We start from the raw sequence: 22,246 nt of genomic DNA, 5'->3' as shown, positions 1-22,246 counted from the left end.
GACACCAGAGAGGCTCCTTCTCAGAGGGGAACTGAAAAAAGAACAGATGGACTTTTTCCTAGAAGTGACCACAGAAACAGCCTCATGAGACATTTGACTAAGAAAATGAAGGAACTTGAGGGACTTGAGAAATCTTATCAGGGAAGATATTAAGAAAAAAGGGTTTCAAAACCAGACTGTTAAAGCAGTTAAAGAGAAATAGGCCAAAAATACAGGGAATTTTGACAAAGAGGCAGCATCAGTACAGCAGTTCTCAGCCTGTATCCCACCCCTTGCCATAACTTCCCACTTCCATTCTGTAGCTTATGGGAGAGCCTGTGTTTGGGGTAGGCAAGTCCACAAACCAGAGCAATGCACAGAATTAGCTCTACTTTATATGGCGTCCTAAAAAGTCACAACTCTCCAGCAGAAAAGAGTGATCTTCTGACAGAGGTATTGGAAACCTTTATGAGGAATTTTTCTGTTCTACTACTTGCACCCATGCACTTTAATTCTTAGTGCTTTTTATAAAATTTTGCCTTGCCCTGAAGTGACAGAATCTATCCATTCTGTTTTGGGGGATTTATCAATTTTGTTTTGCAGGGATTGCCCTGTACCTTTTTGTTACCTGAACAAAACAGTGTGAAAAGAAGTAATTAATCTGATCTTGTTCAATATTGTGCAGGACACAACAATGGCACATGCAGACAATACTGTCTGCCCTTTGCAGGCATCTTGCAAAGGTGTGCACCTCGATTATCTTCTGCCTTGCAGCAGTGTAGATTCTTAAAACAAGACAGCTCAGATTGCTTAGAATAAGGGCAGCACAGGCATCCTAATAAAATCTGCAATTTTCTGCAGAGTTCTGAAGTGCCAGCTGCCCCATTTTCAGATACAGGATTCTGAATTCCCTGGCCAGCTCTGCATATGGAATGAGTGGCACAGGTTCCTCCAGGCACAGCCTGGAACCTGTCCTGCCTGCATCTCTGCACAGGCTGGGCAGCCAGACAGTTCAGGCTGGCCAGTCCCATCTCCACTGGGAATGGCCATAGCCAGCTTCAGAGGCACTGGTAAAACAAAAGGAAGCACAACTGGGTTTGTGAACAGGATCTGTCACAGATCACTGACCCAGGTGGAGAAAATGAGCCAACGGTTTCTTAAACAAGTAGCTATAAATAAGTAAACATGAAAGTAGGTAGTATTTGATATTTCACCTTAGGAGACAAAAATCCTGTGCTCCCCATGCTGAAACACACCTAGAGCCTTCTTAAACTATAGATGGTGAATTTTTAACAGGAGAACTTCAGTCACAGTGATTTGTGCTAGGTGTCCATTTCAAATGAACTGATCACTGAGGTAAAACACCTGGGCTTATATATGGACCCACACGAGCACACAGTCCACAAATGATACAGAACACATCCCCCAGAGGATTTGTGTTATAAATAAATAAAATTAGCAATTACCAGGCAACAATAAAAATTCATATGTGTTAATAGGATAACACCATTGAAAGGCAACAAAATTAAATGGTACATAATTAAATTGTGGAATGTATCATTTTTGCTCCCCAGCCACTGACCCTGCTAGCAAAGGCTGCTCTGGACAGGAGCTCAGGTTAATGGAGCCACAAGTTCAGCAGGTTCACCTTATCTGTACCCCACAGCACCTGGCCAGTAATTGCACACACCGTGAGCAGCTGCCCTTGGTCACAGGTGTGGGGGCCTCCTAGCACTGTCCTTGCTTTCTCAGGTCACTTCCCATCAAGAAAAGCCTGACCTGACTGTGAGAAAGGGAGCAGGCAGTGAACACTGGCAGAAGTACACTGCAAATGAGATTGGCTTTACTAGAAAGACTTTTTTTCTGTGTGGTTCTCATAAAATCACTCTGGAAATGCTGGAGGCTGCGTGTTTGTGAAGTGAACTCATTACTCCCAGGGCTGAGGAAAGCTTCCTGAAGGTAATGAGCTGCAATGCCTGGTATGAAGTAGGTGTGTACACAAATTTGGTATTTACTTGCTCTTCATGTATTTGATTTTGAGACAGAGTGAAAAAAATGCACAAGTGGACTTGAAAGTCAGCATATAATGGTGGTCATTATAAGTATAGCCTGTTCCATTGTAGCACTCCCTCCTCCTGTGCAGTGAGGTTATTCTTTACATACTCCTTGCTCATTCCCTCCCCTCAGGCAGGTATGCATATCCAAATGCCTAGATCAGCAGGATGCTTTACATTTTGATGTGTATATCCTTCAGCACTCAACAAGCAACACAGAAATGAGAGGTCATGCTTCTCAACCATGGAATCTTCAACAAACACCTTCTTTTACTTAGCAATGGCATAAATATCCAGCTTTAATTTCCAAGCTGACAAGGCATAAAGGAATGAATTAATCTGCATTTATTCTGGATCATTTTTACTGACAACAGTGAAAGCTACATCTGTTTGTGACTTTCCCATTTCTGCCAGTATTTCCTGAAAAGCGAAATAGCTTTGAAAGACAGAAACTTTACAGACAGAAAGCAATTGCAGGATTCCTCTAAATCAGGGTCAAACCTTACACTCATCAACTCTGAGCAAAGTGGTTTTGATAAACCTATTCAGGTACCTAGAGCAGTGCAAGTTTCCCATAAATGCCAAGACAAAGCTTTTACTTTGATCTGACTGATGTTTTTGAGTTAACAGAGACTAGACAGGAACCAAACTGCAGTTCCCATATGTGAATGTGACCTGACATCTGCAGTTTGTGGCAAGGGCAGCCTTTATTTTGATTAGACTATCCCAAAGAGAGGAAAACACCAATGCAAACAGGGAGGTGATTCTCCATTTATTCACCTGTGTTGTTCTGATTTCAGGCATGTTTGGGCTCAAGTGTTCTGTGACAACCAGAATGAGGCAGACAGAATTTGCTACATAATTGACATATCAACATCAGTCCATGCTAATTGTGTTTAGAATGCAGTAGATATTAACACCACAAAGTGAATACCACATTGGATATCATGATCAAACACATAGTAAGGTAGAGAGTATTCATAAAGGATCAGAAGACAAAATGTGATCCATGTGCCAGTGGGCAGAATGCATTGAATGAATGGGTAAATGGAACTAAGTCATTAATATAATTTCGTCAGTTCACAATTACTGCTGCCAAATCAAAGCAGCTATCCATTTTCTACCCAAGAGCCACACATTATTTTCCTTCATTACTCAATCTTCTTTAGTTTGATCCTATATAAACTTAAAACTGTGAGGAGAAAAATACAGCCTGTATGGAAAATTGCTGTGGGATTGCAAAAGATATAAAGCTTGGCAAAGAAGATGAACTCTAAAAACTGTTTTCCTTGTTTATGTGCTCTCCCCGGGCCCTCTTGTTTATGTAAGGCTCAATATATGATCAAGTTACTTTGCGTCAGCCAGGCTGTGGTAATTGTCTGTGTGTGCACTTTTGGCCCGCAGCAAATGCAAGAAAATTTAACCTGGTTTAAGTCTCTTTCACTGCAGGCCTAGCCCAACTTACCTTACATTCCCTGTGGGGTAGGAGCATGCACCTACCTCAAACACAGTCACACACTGTATCCCAGGAGCCTTATGCTGTGTCTGAGACCCAGGATTAGAAAAGGCACCTAAAGGGTATTTAGGACAGCTTAATGTTCCTTCTGCAGGTATATTGCACAGGCACACGAATGAAGGGCTTACCTGCCATGCCTCCACCTTCTTTATGTCTGCACAGGACCCGTTGGTGAAGAGTCCCTTCCCAGGGGTACAGGTATAAATATCCTGCAAGGCATGGGCGATGGAATACACTGCCAAGTACACATTATAGGATATCCGCAAGTGTGTGTAGTCCATGTATGGTGTCTCCACGCTGGTGATGTTCTCATCCCCTGTGCATGGAGGTCGGAAGGCAGATGTTCCATTTCCAGCTCCCAGCCCCTCTTCATGGCCCTTGTGGAAGGAATTTGAAGCAGGAGAACTTTTGGATCCATCAGGGAGATAGCAGTTAAATGTCTCCTCCCAAAACTCCTTGGCAAAGCCATTGTTGGTGGACTTCTTGGGATGCACCTTCTGCAGGAACTCACGAAAGCCTGGGATCTGTCCTGCTTTCAGTGCAAACCCAATGGTGCTGCCAATGACACGGAAGAACTCTGGCATGGCTATTAGGGAAGAGCTGGCCCAGGCCTCACTTGCTAGCCAGATCTTGCCAGTGATGTTTCTCCTGACAATCTCTTTGATGAGAGGCTCCAGATCTGGGCCACTGGAGAAAACAACAATCACTCTTGCTGTGGAGTTCTGGATGACCTCTACCACCTGCTGGATCTCCTCTTCATCTGAGTACTGGGAGATGAGCTCGCTAAAATCAATGCAGATATCTCTCTCCTCTGCCTCTTCCCGAAATTTTTCAATCCCTGGCCGGCCATAGTCATCATCAGCTGCGATTGTTCCTACCCAGTTCCAGCGAAAGTATTCGATGATGTCTGCCATGGCTGTGGCCTGATGCTCATCGTTGGGTATTGTGCGCAGGAAGGACTTGAACTGGTTCTTATTGCTCAGGAGACGACTGGATGAGGCATAGCTGACCTGTTAGAACATAGCAAACAAGGAAAACACACCATAAAGTGAAATGCCTGAAATAAATTGCCTCCATTTACCTAGCATCACTGTCAGCCTTGGAACCACATTTTCTTAGCCTGTGTTTGCAGATGATCCACTCTGAGGGCCTGCACGTTCTTCTAGCTGTGCCTATCCTCCAGAGGCACTCATACAGGAGCAGCTGCTCAGACCTGAGAGGCTGGAGCCAGCCTGTGCTCATCCACAAGGTCAAGGATCCAAGGGAGGGAGAAATGGACACTAGATTGGAGAAACAGCAAAGATTTCTGTCAAATCCAGAAATAAAAAGAATGTGCCATCTAGATAAATGATGTCAATGCACCGAATTAAGACAAAACACAGGCTTTCTCTGTCCTGAACCAGACTTGAGACAGCAGGATGGTATTGTCATTACAAAGATACTCAGTCTTTCTCTTCTTACCTCTGACATCCATCTCCAACCTTAAACAGGCTCCTTTTGCCTTTTATATACAATCCCTGTCAGGTGACATAAGAAGAATGTGACGTATATCAGATTCCTTGATCCTGCAGAGTGTTATGGTAATGCTACTTGAGCAATGTTTCCTGATTGCTGGCCAGAATCAGCAAAGAAGCCAGTCCATGCTTCATAAGCCACCATGTTTTATGGTTAAAACTGGATTTTATTTCCTTTTCTAAAACTATCAAGAAGTATTTTATTTTCCTAATCACAACTAGTGCCACATTCTCTTAGAATATAATTTATCTACAATTCGGAAGAAAACCATAAACCCCAGATAATAACTGTTTAGAGATCTGGAGAACTTCTAAAACACATTTTGAGATTGGTATCTGAATTCTTTAGGACTGACTCTCATTTGAAAAAGTCTTCTATAAACAGTTCATTTTGTACAAATTGGAAATTTACAGAAAACCTTATCTTCTCCTTAAACTCTTTTATTTAATGTTTCTGCAGGAAGAAAGAAAAGGAGGTCTCATAGTGCAGTTTCAAGGGCCCCAGGAGTAAATCCTCCTTTCACAGAACTGTACTTTCCCCTGGACAAGCTCTTGCCCAGTGCTACTCTCACACCCATCAACCTTTTTTCAGGAGTACAGGCAATGTGTCCCCATGCCACGTGTGCTGTAAGGGGACACAGACCTGAGGTATTGAGAAACAGAACAGAAGTTGTAACATCTTCAGTGTCTACGTCAACAGAATGAGTAATGAGCCATACATTAATTGTAAAATACACCTCCAACTCCTACTGAAATGCTGGGTCTAATAAGCCTAGATTTGCTAATGGCCTTGCTATAAATGGCTGTGACAATTCTACCCAACATCTGCCAGTCTAAAAGCCTGCTTTCAGTTGTCATGCTTCAACCACCTGGCTGAGACTTCGTTCCAGAACTGAACCTCCTGACATCTACCCTTTACTGCAGCCTCTAGATAAGGGTACTGCCTCATAGGACAAATGTCATTCTCTGTTTAAAGAGGAAGTCTGAGAAGTGCAAACATCTCTTACATTCAGCTGAACTCACCAACCCTTCTCAGCTGCCCTTGTTCACCTGGTAATGTGATGTGTAAATCAACAATGCCCCATAAGATGTCATTAGGGTGTTTATTACATGCCAGCTTCCAATGCCACTCTGAGCAATACCCAGATAGCACAGCTGAAATCATTCTTGCCCTGCTCAGAGACCAAATGTCCAGTTTTTGAGACTCCTGCAAAGGAGTCAGACTGATCAGACTCAACAGACAAGATATATTACTGTGCACAGGGCAATCAAGAATCCTTCCTTCTTCATTCATGGTGTGATGGGAATTGGAGCCCTGGCTAAGGAAAGATACATTTCTCAGGACAGACTGAGAGCACATTCTGACACAATCTTGTTATAAGGGCTCTTGTGAGCTCTGGCACCTCTTAATTTTGGAAGAGGGATTGGAAGTGTTAGGCTGTACAAGGCAGCACTTAAATGGATAAAGCCAAGCATTTATTCCAAAGCTGACTTCAGTGTAGAAAAGTAAAATCAAGAGCACCAACATTAAGCCAGCCTTGTACTTTACTTAAGGTCTTGGCAGATCAACAAGCCTCTTAAACCAAAGGATGGGGCCATAGATGCTGGCACTGGCTCCAGCAGAGTCAGAATGCTTACAGTTATTGCTGTATTCACAGACTCAACCACTCTAGAGGACTCCAGTCCTCCTAGGCTAGGCTGCTGTTGGCCAAATGCTGTTATGGCTGCCCAGTAACCTTTGTATCTGGGGACTGCAGAGCGCTAGTAAGACATATTCTATCACAACAATGACACTCACTCCCCCTCCTGCCCCCCATTTTATTGTTTCTCTCCTATAAATTCTATTTGAAATGGCAAAGATTAAGCAATCTTTGCTTAATCTCTGCAGAGTAGAGGAGCAGGCCACTTCTGTAACCTAAATAAGTGAGGTGGAAGCATACCTGAGGTATGTAAAAGAGTCCCAGCAGATTTGCCACAGCAGTGGAGATGCCAGAGCCAGTTGCTCCCACGACTGCAATGGTGGAAGGGATATGTTCTGAGCAGTTACAGAATTCATCCAGGTTCAAGGAGTCTATCTTGTTCTGGGCCACAAAACTCAGTGTGGCCTCCAGGGCTTTTGAGACTGTATTGCAAGTGTCAAATATCCTATATCCCAGGGTCATGTTGGGAAGGAGAGTTGGGCTACTGTTTATTTCTTCTATGGCAAAGATCATAGCCTGGAGCCAGCGGAAGCCTCGGAAATTGTACCTGGGGGAGCAAAAATAAAAACAAAATAGAGTGAGAAGGAGGGAAACAGAGCAGAGCAGAGAACGAGGCAAAGTCAGAGTGAAAAATTCCAGGTACAAAAGGCAAAAGCAACTTACGCTATTTCTTGCACCCTACTAAAAATTTGGAAAATTGTGCTTTTGTCTCTACTACAGAAGAGGCATGTTTTTGCTACAAGGTTTAGTTCTGGCTTTCAACTTTTCAGTTTGGGTGCTCACTCCAGAGATAAACTTTTCTAAGTCCCCTGAAACCTGGGAAAGTTGAAAGACAGTCTGGAGCGATGACTCTGGCCTATCCCTTGTGTTCAGGACCCTAAACCTGGTCTCATGATCCCTGAGGAAATGGATGTTGTGATCCTCTGACTGAAAGCTACACCTACCAGGTTTGCTTCCAGCCTCCTCTGACATGTTTCTGAATGCAGATGGCAGTGTCTGCTAAGCCTGCGCCGATGCTGCCTGGCACTTAGGCTCAGGGATACTCCCGGAGCGTGTCAGCTCCTCCTGGCTTTGGGCAGGCAGAGCAGGCTGAGCCACAGCACTGGCATGCTGCTGGATGCAGAGGTGCCCAGGAGCTCTGCTCAGGGGAATTCGGCCTCACATGACACCCTTCAGTTTGTGAGAGAGAGCACAGTCAGACTGTTCACACCAGAGATCAGAGACATGCTATAAATATAACTCCAAGTACAAACTGATAACTTGTTAATTGGATACTCCAGTGCCTTCACGGAAGGAGTAACTTTTCTCATTGTTATGGTTCTCTCACACAATTTGCTCTATACACGAACTCAGAAGATGCCCTCAGAACTGGTCTGTGACACTGAAACTGTTTTTTGAAGCCTCTGCTTTTCTCTAAGATGGAGAATCTGAGTTTTCTGATTATGTTGCACCTGTTCATAGATAAGCAGCTAAGGCACAGATGAAATTGGTGGCCACCGTCCTGCAGGAGCTGGCAGTCACTGTTTACGGCATCAATATTCTGGCAGTGGAAGAAGCTGAAGCACGATGATTGTTTATCCACAAAGGAGAGAAACTTCTTCGTAGAAAGCAGCAGCAAGAAAGCATCTTTGATACATATAATTCTAAAGTTTTACTGTGTTTCCCCTAAAAAGTTGTCCTGGCAACCAGCTGTGTGCCTGTGAGGCTGCCGTGTTTTAGGGCGATGCAGCTGGAATGGCAGAATCTTTCATCAGCTGAAACCTCCCTTTCCTTGGAATGCAGTGTGAGTCAGGACACCAGCTAGTTTGCAGTTGTGCTGAGTTGCAGGTGGAAACAGGAAAGTGTCAATGCTGTTATGCTTGAGATACACTGGGAAAAGTGACAGGCTCCAAAACTGGAAAAGCCTGGGGAAATAGCCTGCCCAAGAACAGATTCTATATGAAATAGTAAATTGTAGGTTTCACATGAGTTACACTTTGAAATGCTTAGAGAAATGTTTCCATTACTAAGGTGAAGATTTCTAAAGATAAGCTTCATGAAATCACAACCTTTCAACCTCTGAGATATATAACCTAAACATCTTTAATGGCTGGATTAAATTAATTGCTTCCAGAGTTGATGTTAGCTATGTCTTACTTTTTCAAAGCTGAATGAACAAAGCCACATTACTTCCATTCCAGGAGTTCTATCTGATTCATCTGGATCAGAATTTCTAATGATATCACATCTAAGGTTTATCTTTAAGTCTTAAAAACTTCATTTATTTAACTTGACTTCACCTCTCCATACATCTTTGGCCAAATTCCAAATGAGGTTCAGCTCTGAGGTTATACCTCAAAGCCCAGACAGCACAGTACAGATCTCTTCAAGTCAAAAAGTTTGAGTCTTTAGTTATAGCAAATTACTAACTTGTTACCAAAGGGACAGTTAGCTCTATTAAGATTAGTCTTTAGATGCATGGGAGCGTGGGTTACTGACAGACGTAATTTGGTCATTTAGAATATATTTTTGCTCTAGTTCCAAACCATTAAGGAATGAGATGCAACAAGAGAGCTCTGAAATAAAAGGGCAAGGCTCAGAGGGATCGAGTCAGTGAGTTCTGTGTACAGGAAAAGATGTGCTGGGCACACCATGTCGCTCCATGTGGTCAGTAATGCCCATTGGGATAAATAGAAACAAGGAAGGGTGTTGTGACACTTCTTTTTAAAAAGCTGCACATGTTTACAGATATTTTTAATATGAATAGGATTTGAAGCAAGGAGCCATATTCAGGCTCCTCATGTAAAAGAGAAAAATCGGATCACATCTATATTTAAAGGGGAGGCTACTGAGAACCTAGGAAATTCAAAGATGCCACTATGCTACTGGGATAAGCTTCACACATTTGAATATATGTAAAAGCAAATTTAAGCCTGCTCACTTTAAATTATACAAGTGAAATATGAAAGAAAATTATTTTGCCTGCTTGAAAGGAATTTGGCTTTATTTTTTTTTAAATGCCACAAGGTGGTATCTTCAGATGTATCTTTGAAAGCAATGATCTGGATCGTCTTCACTTCAAAGAAATGTTTGGCATTTAATTCAGCAAATGCAGACTAAGACCAATGATACAGAGTTGCTGTTTTTTTCCTTTCTGACATATGCTCCTGATTAGTGTATATTTATAAGGCCTCTAGTTCAGGTACTTGCATTTGGAATGATTTTATTTTGGAGGGAAAGGAGAGTAGAGGCTGCTTTCTGGGAGCTAGAATCCAAAATATCTTTGAAATACTTTCAATAATTTATCTTAAACTAACGTAGGCAAGAGACTTGTGTTTCTCTTCACTTGCACCTCTGCTGACAGCAGCATGAGCAGCTCAGGAGGAGAGGATCAGATGGGATGAAGACAGCACTCCTCACTCTGTCTTCTCTAACACCTGATAGATCTTCAGACAAGCTGTCATTTTGTCATCTGAGACAGTGCTGTATCGATTCCGTAACACAGATATGGTCAGACAAAGGCAGTGCTGCCAAACTGCTCCAAATAAAGCAAGATCCTTCCAATTTCTATGAATGGATATTTTGTGGACAATTTCTCTCCCACTGTACTGAAAGATCCCAGCAAGGGGCTGCAGATAGGTTCCTCTTTGCTTGGTGTGTACATGAGGGATTGCTAAGAGCAGCCTTTGAACCTGGCAATAGGTCCCACTGATGCAGCTGAACTCCTGTGCTGTGCTGCTGCTGTGATTAATATGATCAGTCACTAGAATGCTCTGTCAACCATGCAGAAATTTGACTGGTAATTTACATGAAGAACCTGTACAGTATTTACTATCAGAAACAAGCTTTCATTAGATTTCCAGAATATTTAAATAGCCACTGGTATTTTCTTGATGGAAAAGAAGCAGCCTCCAAAGCTCATTTTCTGCAGTATTACTTTACAGGTATGTTCACTTAGTCTTGCATTTTGTGAGATGTGGTGCTATGAAAAGTGGCCATTAAGCTCTAAATGAGAGTTTAATGTAAATAATTCAGAGCCCACAGGTGTAGAGGGGAATTTTTATTTACACTCCTTCCTTAAAGGTTTCCCTTCTGATACTTGTTCTTCCACCTCTCAGAGTATTCAGCCCACTGATCTCTATTCCCAAGGAGAAGCACAAACTGGGAGAGAGAAATTGGAAACAATACCTTGCTGTAACTGTCACCTCTGCAGAGGACAGCTGTGCAGCAGACCAGTTTGCTAGAAACTAAACGTCTGTCAAACTGTGATCAGGATGGTTTAAATGCCCCAGTCAACGTTTTAAAACAAGCAATTTGCCCCCTATGCAAATTAAGGGGCAAAGCTGCCTGCATGGTTTAAGCTCCCCATAGCTCCATCCCCTCTTTGTTTGTATGGTTTGGTTTTAACAGCTCTTACTGTCTGTATCCAGCAGGGAAATTGGTCCTGATCCTTGCTAGTCTCCATGAAGAAATAATTCACAGCCTCATGTGTATTCATGACCTTCATTTATCACACTTGCAAGGTACTAAGCAATGGAATATGAAGCAAAAAAAAAAAAAAAAAAAAAAAAAAAAAAAAAAAAAAGAGAGAAAGTGATGTGAAAGCTCTGAATAAAGCTTTCACTTATCCCCCCCATATCTGACAGGTACTTATACTCAGAAATGGTGGCAGAGCCTGCATATATCTTTCAATCATGCCAGCACTCCTCTTTCTCTAGTGGTTGCATGCACATACTAATTTCTCTGTCCTCTCTAGATTTCCAGTACATTAATTGCATGTTATCACTGCTACTACCACTTTTACTTCTAAGCTATGCAAGGGGGAGACTTTCATTCATTTGTTGGATTCCTGCAGTCATAGGTATAATGAGTTGCTTACCACTCTTACAATCAAGAACTATGGGTGAGAGGAATTATGCAGAACAAAGAAAATAAAAAATTAAAAAATTACAATTCAGAAGGTGAATGGAAGAGAGAGAAAATGATCTAATTACATCTTAGGGAAGAGAAATTCCTAATATCTTGTTGTACATTCAGGTCTGCAATGAGATTAGCAAATACATCTGCAAGGGCTAGAATTAAAATTCTGTTCTCTCAGATGGACAGAGAAGCTCAGTCTGCTAAAGACTCCTGGAGCCATGCTCTGTGAAGTCTTGCACTATGATGTGCGGACAATGTCTTGCCACAGTTTCACAGCTTGAAAGCTTTGTGTCACAGTGCGGGACCTTGGCTAGACTGATGATCAGAATACAAGAAAACTGCTAATCTTCCTGAAATCAAGAAGGGGCAGAGAAATGAGGTTATGAATAGGCCTATGGGGGTGCTGGCAGGGATGGAATGGGGGTCGGGGCTTGCTTGTGCTGTGCTCACTCTCTGCCTCCCCCGCACACATCAGATATGCATCAGCAAACGTTATACGGAAAGTTGCTGCAGCAGCACCTGAGGCATACAAAGACAGGGGGTGTATTTATATCAAATGCAGGATCCTTGATTGCTGAAACAACAAACAGGAAACAAAACTGCTCTCACTTTGTGTATTCCTATCTGACATTTAGTGTGGCAAAACCATGGGTATATTTTCACTTTGGGTTCTACAATTCAGTGTTTAGAGCGCAAGGATGCATTATCAGTAGCAACAGCACAAAAAGAATGGGGAACTGATTGCTACCGTTCCCTTTTCCTTTCACTGCTGAGTTATGCATATTGTTTCTAAATAATCATGTGCCAGATATGCACAGTAGGTTCAGGCCAGTAGGTTTGCTGAGCTGGAGAGAAAGGTGCTGAGACACAAGAGCATGAAGAACATAAAAACTGAGAAAGTGGAGAGAAAACTGTCCTATCCTTTTTGAGAAGCCCCAGCTGTCCTATCCATTGGGAAGTCCAGTTTGGGAGCACAGGTATAGCACTGAACACAGGTAAATGTCCAAACAGCACTGATCAGATTGAACAGTCCTCAAAATAGAGGAAAACCATATTATCTTAAGTTGTTTGATTCTGAACTCTGAAACAGACCACCCACAGGGTTTCAGTGGGACCCTTAGGTCTTGTCGTGGAGCTTTTCATACAGTCTGATGATGTGCTGCTGCAAGAGAGCATGAGGAAAGAGAGAGGATGCTCATTATCCCAGAGTGAGCTGGATCTAATTTTCTTATGTGATATGAGATACATTTTTCTACATAATAAAGAGATTAAAAACTGTATGTGGCCATCTGAAAAGGGGGTGGGTATTAAACTTATTAACCTCAGCTTTGAAAAGATACACCAGTGGTGGAGAAGGCTTAGAGAAGGGCAACAAGGGCAGGTAAAAGTATGTGACAGATTTAGCAACTTTGGTTTAACCATGTACAGTCACATTTGTGCTTCCCTATAGATTTCTATCTAATTTGCTAATTGTGGATTTCCCACCCTACAGCAGTTTTTGACATTACAAAATTTTGGAGACTTACTTTGTGAAGAAACTAGAACCTACTTTTTTTTTTCTGCCCCTAAAAATATAAGTTTAATAATCCTAGACCAGTCAGTTGCCTGGTACCTAGAAACTCCCATGTGATAATGTAGGATTTTAGCAAAAAACTTGAAGAATGTATTGAACTCCTAGATTCAGCATGCACAACCCTGCCAAAGATGCCTAATCTAATGCCTAATCACAGGGTCCAAAACAAAAAATTACTACCATGGTTGTGTTGAGAGATTTCTGTACAACTTGAGCAGAAGGTATTTTCTGACTTCAATACTGCTTAAAATAGAAAATCCTTTCAGAAAAAAATATCTGCTCTCAATTTTATGTGTACCAAAACAAGGAATACACACAAACATTCCCATGTATTTATTACCTCTGTCATTAAAACCTGATGACCAATCTCAAAAGGTCTTGTCAATCCAACCTCTTTTGAATTATACATTTTCTGCAAATGGACAGTTTCTGGTAAAGATGTGTGCAATGAAGCAATTTCCAGTTACTTCTGGTCCAATCATCCCCTTGTTCCTTTTGTAGTTTCTACTACCTCTGCAGCTAGATCTCTGACCTTCATTTTTTCTCCAACTGTGTTATGCTATCAACTCTCAATTTATCCAACTCCCTCAAGGATATGTGCCACAAATGCCTGCCTCTGCAGACATCTTTTTTCTCTTTTGCACCTATATCTTCTACCTTCATCACCTACTTACAAGAATAAAAAGAACAGAGATTTTATCCAGGCAAATTTCAGCTGGAGGATACCTTTTAGCAGATTGAATGACACCCAGAAAGATCTCCCATTGTGTCCTCAGAACAGCTAGTCTGGCTTTTCAGGATTTGCCTGTTGTTGGCAGTGCTACCTCATTAACATGCCTTTTGGCAACCACACACTTGTAGTACTTGTGGCAGAACATTTTCCAGACATCTCTTCCAATAATGTGACCATGTCAAGACCAGCCACTGAGGCTGACCCAGAGTCGATGGAAATGAAAGCTGTTCAGTTTGCAAATATCTGCATTGTCCTGCCTGCCAGCTGGAGCAGGAGAAGAAGAAACTAGAGCTGAAAACATCTATTGCTTTCCAGCATTCCACTTTTAAAATTATGCATTTGGTAGAGGAAAAAAATGCTGAAAAGCCGGCAGAGATTCTTGCTCCATGCAATAGACATTGCACAACTTTTAGTTCACCACTTTCCTGTGCACACACAGAAGAAGCCAAAATAATCCCTGCTTATTGACACTTGTGCGTGCTCCCTATGACAGATTCCAGGGATGATCTCATAACTTAGATAGATGTGTCTTGCTCAGTATCTCAGTGGGAAACCACACCTGAAATCTGTAACAAGAATGCTCTTGGCCATCCCTCATTGCCATCTGCAACAAAACTGTACTAGATCCCCAGCCTTGGATGAGAGGTCCAAATAATTACAGATACACAGTTCCTCACACATGGTAATAGAAGTCCCATAACAATGAAGTGTTTTCTCATGCATTGTCATGACAGAAATCCACATGAATTTCTTATATTTTGTTTATATGATGTTCCAGTTGAAATCAGTTTCTGTCACACTTTCCACTTGTTCTGTGTGTTATGTGCAGGCTTGTAATGTTAAAAATTCCTCACATTTTGTCATAAAAATGTCTACACTTCAATAAGAGAAACTGTTTTTATGTGCATTTCTCACTCCAAGGTTAACTCCCAAACACTTAAGACAAAACATAGATGTGTTGTTTACACAAAAGAGAAGAACCCTGGGTGAGGAAAACCTGGTCTCAAGTTTGGGACTTTTACAAAGTCCAAAAGAGACATTTAGGTGTCATTCACTGAGTTTTTTCAAAAGCCCTGACCTATCTCACTTTAACATTTTCACTTGCTTAGGCAACTTAACAGTTTGTAAAGTCTTAGAAGATGACAGGTAGAACTGGACAAAAAATTGATTTCTAAACTATTTGGCCATACATTACTTTAATCAAATGAACTAAAGGGCACTATTGGTAATTTTCTGTCCTGCTAGGGAAGCTATTTTTCTGATAATATTAAAAGGTTCCCTGTGAATGGCCAGATAGATCAGTATATTAATGTTTTGGCAGCTTCAGGTAGTACAAAGTTTGCCCTCTTTTAGTGTCCAAATAGTATTTATGTTATTGTTTAACCCACACACTTGTTTTTTTCATTATTTACATCATAACTTCCAATCGCAAGCATCAGATTACAGACCATATTTACACAATTTACAGTCAAGAAATGTGAAGACTACCCCACCAAAACTTTTTATTTTCCCTTTTACCAGCTTACCTTATACACTCCACTGATTCTGGCCTTGATTTTAGATCCTGATCTTTAGCAGCCACTCCAAAATGAATGGGGAACAATCCTCCAAGAATAATGTCTCCCTTCTTCTGTGCCCGTTGGTTTGGCCCATAGGCAACAGTGCTCCAGGTAAACAGCAAAAGAATCAAGCAGCAGCTATATGAAGTCATTGTTCCTCTTTTCACCAGGGGGTTATTGGATGCAAAATTGGAAAAGATGATGTAAGAAAGCAGATATCAAAGCTTTTCCTTTCCTTAGTACAGCACAAAGAGGATTTGGGGCACATGTTGGCAGGGAGATAAGCAACAAGGTGGAAGCCACAGTGCTGGTGTTTCTCCCTCTGTCTTCTCCATTGCAAAAAAACAATTCAGCTTCCCTTCTTCCTTCATAACTGAAGTATTATAGTGAGCCCATCTCTGAAAACTGTAAGAGAAAGATTTGAAAAGTGACTCCAGCTATACACCAGGACCCCTCATTGACATGTCAAGCTAAGTCCTCAATACGCCCCTGAAGCTGCCCCCACTCAACAACCCACCTGGGACATATCACAACCTTGGCAAAGTCATCCAGGCACCCTGGTGACACAGCCACACCTCCTCAAACGATGTCAGGTGCCTGATTCTCTGCCACATACCTAAGGTGGGTGGCTTAATCTTCCTATGGTTCTGTGTGACTCTGGTCATAGCAGATGCTGTAAAACCTGTGTCCATGAACAGAGCACACTGTGAGACCTGGGTGGGCAAGTGGGGAATAAGGAAGCATCAAACACAGTAAAAATCAAGTCTTTCTCTTAAGCAAATAACCATAATAATCTCTTGGTATTGGTCCATCATCTCCTATCCATTGATCATTCTTAACCCTCTGCCTTAGAATTTATCCTTGATAAAAACAAAGCAAGGTCACCAGAAAGAGTTCTTTTGCATTGAAAGGGAGAATGAACTCCAGGGAAGCATTTGAAAGCAAGATTTGAAACTTCTCCATAATGAGTCACGAAGGCTTGAAAGGTTCGGCAATCGTGCCTTTGTAAGCTTAGCTATAGCAGCCTTTGAAGCCTGTTTCCTGGGGATGAAAAATACTGCAGCATCTCCATGCTCAATACATTTTCCCTGCAGCATGTCTACAGGGCTCCCAAATGAAGAACTAACTTAATTATGGCATATGAAAATGGCTATGACTACAGGAGAGGAGATAGCACAGAAAATTCACAATGAACAGCTCTTCAGCCTATTTGAAACAGGTCTAAAAGCTAGTAGTAAGAATCTGAAGTTAGTCAAACTTAATAGTAGAAACTAGGCATACATTGCTAATCCTGAGGACAATTAATTTCTGAAGCAAGTCATCAAGAGTTTTTAAGTGCTGAGAACCTTTTTATGAGGCTGACTTATTATCACTAAATGCAGCTGTATGGATTTGATCTTCACCTAGGTCAAATAAAGAGCTACTGCAGAGAAAAATTGTGATTGTGAGGCTTCTTCTGGTAGCCAGTCTGGATGATCATGCATGCTGTATGAGCACCAAGCATGTGGAACTATTTAATACATTTTCATTACAATGAAGGTTTGGATGCAGCAGTCAATGAGAGAGAAGAGACAAAGCTCCTGTTGTTGTTGTGCCTCTGTGGTTACTGCACTTAGCTGGGCAGACACTGCAATTCTCTGTGGTCAGTCCACTCTAAACTATGCTTTGGCCCTGGTTTGAACAAGTGCATTTTTATTGGCAAGGGCAATCAAGTCTTTGGCTAGATAACAAGATATGTATAGGTATTGGCAAGTGGCCCTTTGACATCTGGGTTATAAAATTTTAAGCAGAACCAGGGTTAGGAAGGGACAGAGCAATGCAATGAGTGAGTGTCATGAAGTGTTTGGGTTTTGATCTTTGGCAGATGGATGGTGGTTTTGGCTTCTTCATGCCCAACACAATAAAGAATAAAACACTTTTCCATATTTCAGTTAGAGAAATGTCATCTTCCTCCCATCACCTGTGGCTTCAGGAAAGAGACAAACACTAGTGAAGTGCTGATACAACATCCTGAGGTGAGGACCAGCACAGGCAGGGCCAACACTTAGAGGTGAGACATTTGAAACAGGGCAAGTAATTTCTGAAGAGACACTGCAAAGCCATGGGATGGTCTGAGTAATGCTCTTTAGTCCAGCTCATTCCCTCTCCCAGCTGCCTCTGGGATGGCAGGGACCTGGGGAACTGCATGCTCAGATAGGCGCAGGGATGGCATCACTGGAGTCTGGGCAAGGAACCATGCATGGGAGTCAGCCAAGGTGGAATGAGGTCAGCGGCTTCCCCGTCTGCTGTGAAAAGACCACAGCCTGCTGATTTACTACTCAGTTTTGCTGCTTTTACTTTAATAAGGCTTTCTTTTGCCTTTGGGGTTATTGGCTTATGAAAAAGGAAACTGTTTCCATCAGCAGCAGACAATATAATTTTGTTTGCTGGGCTGCTGTGTAGGGGTTTGGGCTGATGCTACTGAATATTAAGGAACTCTTCACCACAAAACAGTACATGGCTGAAGTATGGAATGTAGAAAAAGTAAATTCACATTCTTATTTCTCTTTTCTCACAGTAGACAAAGTCAAAGCATCCAAACTGGTAAAATGCAGCAAATTTTAAAACAGTATTTACAGCAGTTAAATCCCAGTTGTCATTCAAGAGAATGACAATGGAATAGACTATGAAAACAAAATCATTCATTCATGGTATAGGGCATTAGTTGGTATCCCTCTGAGTAATTTGGAACTAGCAGTTCTCAGGGACAGGACACAGAACTGAAGTAACATCAGAGGTGATGTCTGAGAACAAGATGGGCTGTGTATATATAAAGCACACCCCTGAGACAGAAAGCAGAAGGATAAATGTCCAAAGATGCACCAGCACAGAAAAGCAAAACTAAGTGTATGCTCAGCTCCTCATAAATCTCAGTGTCCAAATTTACAACTCTCCATACCTAAATTTCAGCTATAGCTGGAAAACTAAACTAATTTAACAAGAAACAGAGGACTCACAGCTATTTTCAAGTGCTCTGCACAACTGAAGATGAAAATATTTGAAGGCACCGATTTTCCGATGAATGGTTGTGATCTTGTTGCCAGTGCCCCAGATAATATTCTCTAGTATCAACTTCAGTTGTGGCAAATTTTCCTTCAGTTCTCTTTTATTAGGTTAAGGTTATGAGCCTCTTCCTTATTATAGAGAGCATTACACAGATAATGATTGAATTACCTGCTGATGTATGCTTCCAGACATAAAACTTAGCATACTACAAGTGGAAATTGTACTACTAATAGAACAAATTACTGTGGTCCTGCAGTCTCAGCTAATAAATTAAAAAAAAGATTAAATTAACAAGCAACTGAATTAAGAAGGAATCCATTGGTATCTTTTTCCTTTGCAAATGTTTTTACATGTAGAACATTATTTAGTATTTGACTATGAGCTCCTCAATGCAGAATAGTTTTCCCTGGTACATATATTCAGCCAATAAAATTCCATATGATTATTTTTGCAAGAAAATATAAAAACTAAATAGTAATTAGCTCTTTTTTTTTTTTTGACATGGCCTGATTTTTAATCCCCCTCCCCTTTTAAAAATAATCCTCAATAGTTTTTTCACTCTGTGTCATTAACTATGAGACATTTTGATTCTGAGTTGTTTTGGAAGAGAGTTTCTAAGCTTCCATGGAGAATTTGAACTGGTCCCAGGGACAGGATGAGCTACAGGCAGCTGTATCTGAGGTGGGGAGGGATGATAGCCAGGTACAACTGTGGGTACTTGGAAAACTTGAAGCAAGCAGTACCATTTTGCCAGTTGAATGAAAATTTTAGTTGTCAGACTAAATCAGGCAGAAAAACCAGAAATGTTCAATAAATCTTTGTTTTTTGGGGTGAAAGGAAGCTGAATGGCACACTCATGGCGTGCATTACTGATGAAGAAATTAGTAATCAAACAGGAACTAATCAAAAGTCTCAACAGCAGCTGCTCAGGTACATCTAAGAGCTGGCATGGGAAGGATCTCAAGGGACCATGAAGCTGCCCCTTAGCCCAAGAAGGGCTCAGCAATGGTAATACTGTTCCTGGCATATTTTCTCTAAAACCTTGTCAGGAAGAAAACCAAACAGACACTCAGGGAAGCCTCTTTCAATGCTTCTCTGCTCTTACCAAAGAAAATGTTTTCTCACATTTAACATGAGTGCTTTTTGTTACAACTTAAGCCTGTCTTCTCCCATCTACCACATGAAGGGCAGTGCCTCCTTGCTCATAATCACTTTATTTGGGATTTGATTCACCTCCCTTTTTACTCTTTTTCTTAGACCAAGCAAATTAAATTAACTTTTTTTTTTCTTTTTCTTTTTTTTTGCATAAAGATGCTTTCCTGAGCTCAGATTATTCTTGTTTCATTCCTCTGGCCTCTCTCCAGTATGTCTTCACATTTGCTGCAGACCAGTGCCCAGAAATGGACAGTGTCCTTGTTTGGCCCTTACAAGCACTGAGCAAAGTAGAATTACTTTGTGTGTCTTGCAGGCTACAGCCCTGTTTGTACATCTTAGCATGGCATTTGTCTTTTTTTGGAACAGCATGATATTGTTAACTTATGGTAAGTTATAAGCTAAACACAAAGCAAAGTTCAGCATGTTTATATTCACAAGGCCATGAAACCTTACAAGAAATTATCATTTTCTAAAAGCTTTTCCCTCACATACAGTTCAAAGGTAGAACCTGCTAAATTTTACATAATCATCCTGGACACCAAAAAGGACAAGCTCAACTAAGTCTCCTGGGCTTTCAGGACCTTTTCACAGCAGAGAGCTGGGGAAGATTCCTGCTTACAACCGTGGAAAAAGGGCTGTCCCAGACCCAAGAAGACCCTGGCCTCACACACAGCAGGTTTGTTCTGCTTCTGGGAGGCCTGGATGCCCCAAGGAAGCTAAAGAATGACACTTCAGTGGACAATGGACAATGAACACAAATATATGTCTTCATATTTTTAAGACCAGACCAGACTTCTAATGGTTAGGTACCATGACAGTATGAGAAAAAGTAAATTGTTCACTTTTGTCACCAGAGCAAGCTTAACCTTCCTGCACCTCTTTGGTCAAAATGAGGGACAAGTGCATTAAAGATGCAATCAAAACCAGAGTGTTGGGGTGTCACACTATGACATGAAATAACTCATACATGGATGCCAGATGTAAAAGAGCAAAGAAAATAACTAAAAGAGAGATTTTATTTTCTGACTCCACTGTACATAGAATATCAAAAGTGACAGTGGATTGGAGGATGAAATTGCCACCTCTCCAACCACACTGGTCAAACCAACAGTTCATCAATTCTCTCCACTCACAAAGAAGAATGCAAAACAATAATTGTTTATATGAACAGTGTGAGAAAATTAAGTAGAAATATGTAAACATCAGAAAGAATAGAAAACTTTTAGAATAACTTTAAAACTCTCAAAACAACAGGGCAACATTGGGATGCTCAAATGGAGGAGATGTGCTTGAATTTTGTGGAATTAAGATTGTTCCATCTTTAAAGAAGGCAAATGTTAACTCAAAATTTCCTACAAAGAACTTTCTGCCTATGCAGAAAAAGGCCATTCTTACACAAACACCGCCTAAGTTGAGGAGATTTTTTTTATCTGGACAAATAGCATGAATGAGAGATGGAATGTCAGCCTTAGAAAAATCTGGAGATTTCAGATGAGTGTAGAGAAAAATTCAGATCAATGATTCTGCTCTGAAACACTACCCCCACACTTGGTTTTGAACTAAATACAAAACACAAATTCAAGAGCTTTAACCAATAAAAAGATTTTAAAAATCATCAAGACCATCAGGGTCACCAGGACAGTATTTCTATGCCCTGCTATTAGCTTAAGGACATGTTATCTGCTATAAATTGTCTTTTTCTGGCAGAAGTCAAGATGGTAATATACCATCACACTACAGCAAATGTATGTTAAAAATGATATATTACAGTCTCACCTGGCATTGCAAAAACTGAGAGGAGGCCAAAACCACATCACACAAATCAGCCATGGTACTGAAGAAGCTGCTGAAGCTTATACATAACAAGACTTGGCCACTTCAAATTAAGAAGGACAGGGAGGAAGAGACTGCAGGAGGAAATGTAGGTCTAAGAACCTAGTCTGGTCATGAAAAATCTGACCACTTGTTCTAGAGTAACATTCTCAATTCTCCAGGATAAACTAAATGTTGAAAACAGTAAAGTAAACCAGGCAATTGTAACATTCAATCCTGCTGTGTCTGACATACCCAACATCGTCAAGTTTGTCTGAGAGTTACCATTTAGGTTTCTAGAGCTTTCCTATCTATAACATTATTTTTATTTAGCAGCCAGATCTTTAATTTTCCTTTACTCCTAAGGTACTATACTGGTGTCCAAATAATACAGAATCTACTATGAAAGTGTGGAGTCCCACCCTGATCTACTTAGCACTACAAAATATCAGAGTGACAGAATATACCTAGGATATCACTGCTGATACTCTGCTCAGCTGAGAAACTTGGGATCAAGGAAGCCTAAAATGTTAGAGGCTGATATCCCAGACTCTTGGGAACTGCAGGTATGGGAAATAGAACCAAGAATAAGCAGAATGCTTTTTTTCATGGAGTCTCAAACAAATCTAGTTGTAGAAACAACAGTCAAAAGAGCATCATCTCCTGAGAGTTGCATAACTAGGTAAAAACCCAAACCTGCCCACAGG

The 22,246-nt window shown here is 41.2% G+C and overlaps 1 protein-coding gene across 2 annotated transcripts in view; it reads right to left on the bottom strand.

Annotated features, from left to right (window-relative positions):
• Nucleotides 1-22,246, bottom strand: part of CASR (calcium sensing receptor) — a 74,178-nt gene that overhangs the window by 25,912 nt on the left and 26,020 nt on the right. For both annotated transcript variants that reach the window (XM_021548851.3, XM_085591880.1), the window contains exons 2-4: nucleotides 15,495-15,932; nucleotides 7,004-7,310; nucleotides 3,678-4,559 (exon numbers count right to left, since the gene is read on the bottom strand). In XM_021548851.3, the coding sequence (XP_021404526.2) occupies nucleotides 3,678-4,559; nucleotides 7,004-7,310; nucleotides 15,495-15,679 (1,374 nt within the window). In that variant the 5' untranslated portion in view covers nucleotides 15,680-15,932. The remainder of the gene's footprint in view (nucleotides 1-3,677; nucleotides 4,560-7,003; nucleotides 7,311-15,494; nucleotides 15,933-22,246) is intronic.

The sequence above is a fragment of the Lonchura striata genome, chromosome 1 (genome assembly GCF_050655825.1).
Source record: "Lonchura striata isolate lonStrDom1 chromosome 1, ASM5065582v1, whole genome shotgun sequence".
Taxonomy (NCBI): Eukaryota; Metazoa; Chordata; class Aves; order Passeriformes; family Estrildidae; genus Lonchura; species Lonchura striata.
This window is presented reverse-complemented; position numbering and strand designations above follow the sequence as displayed.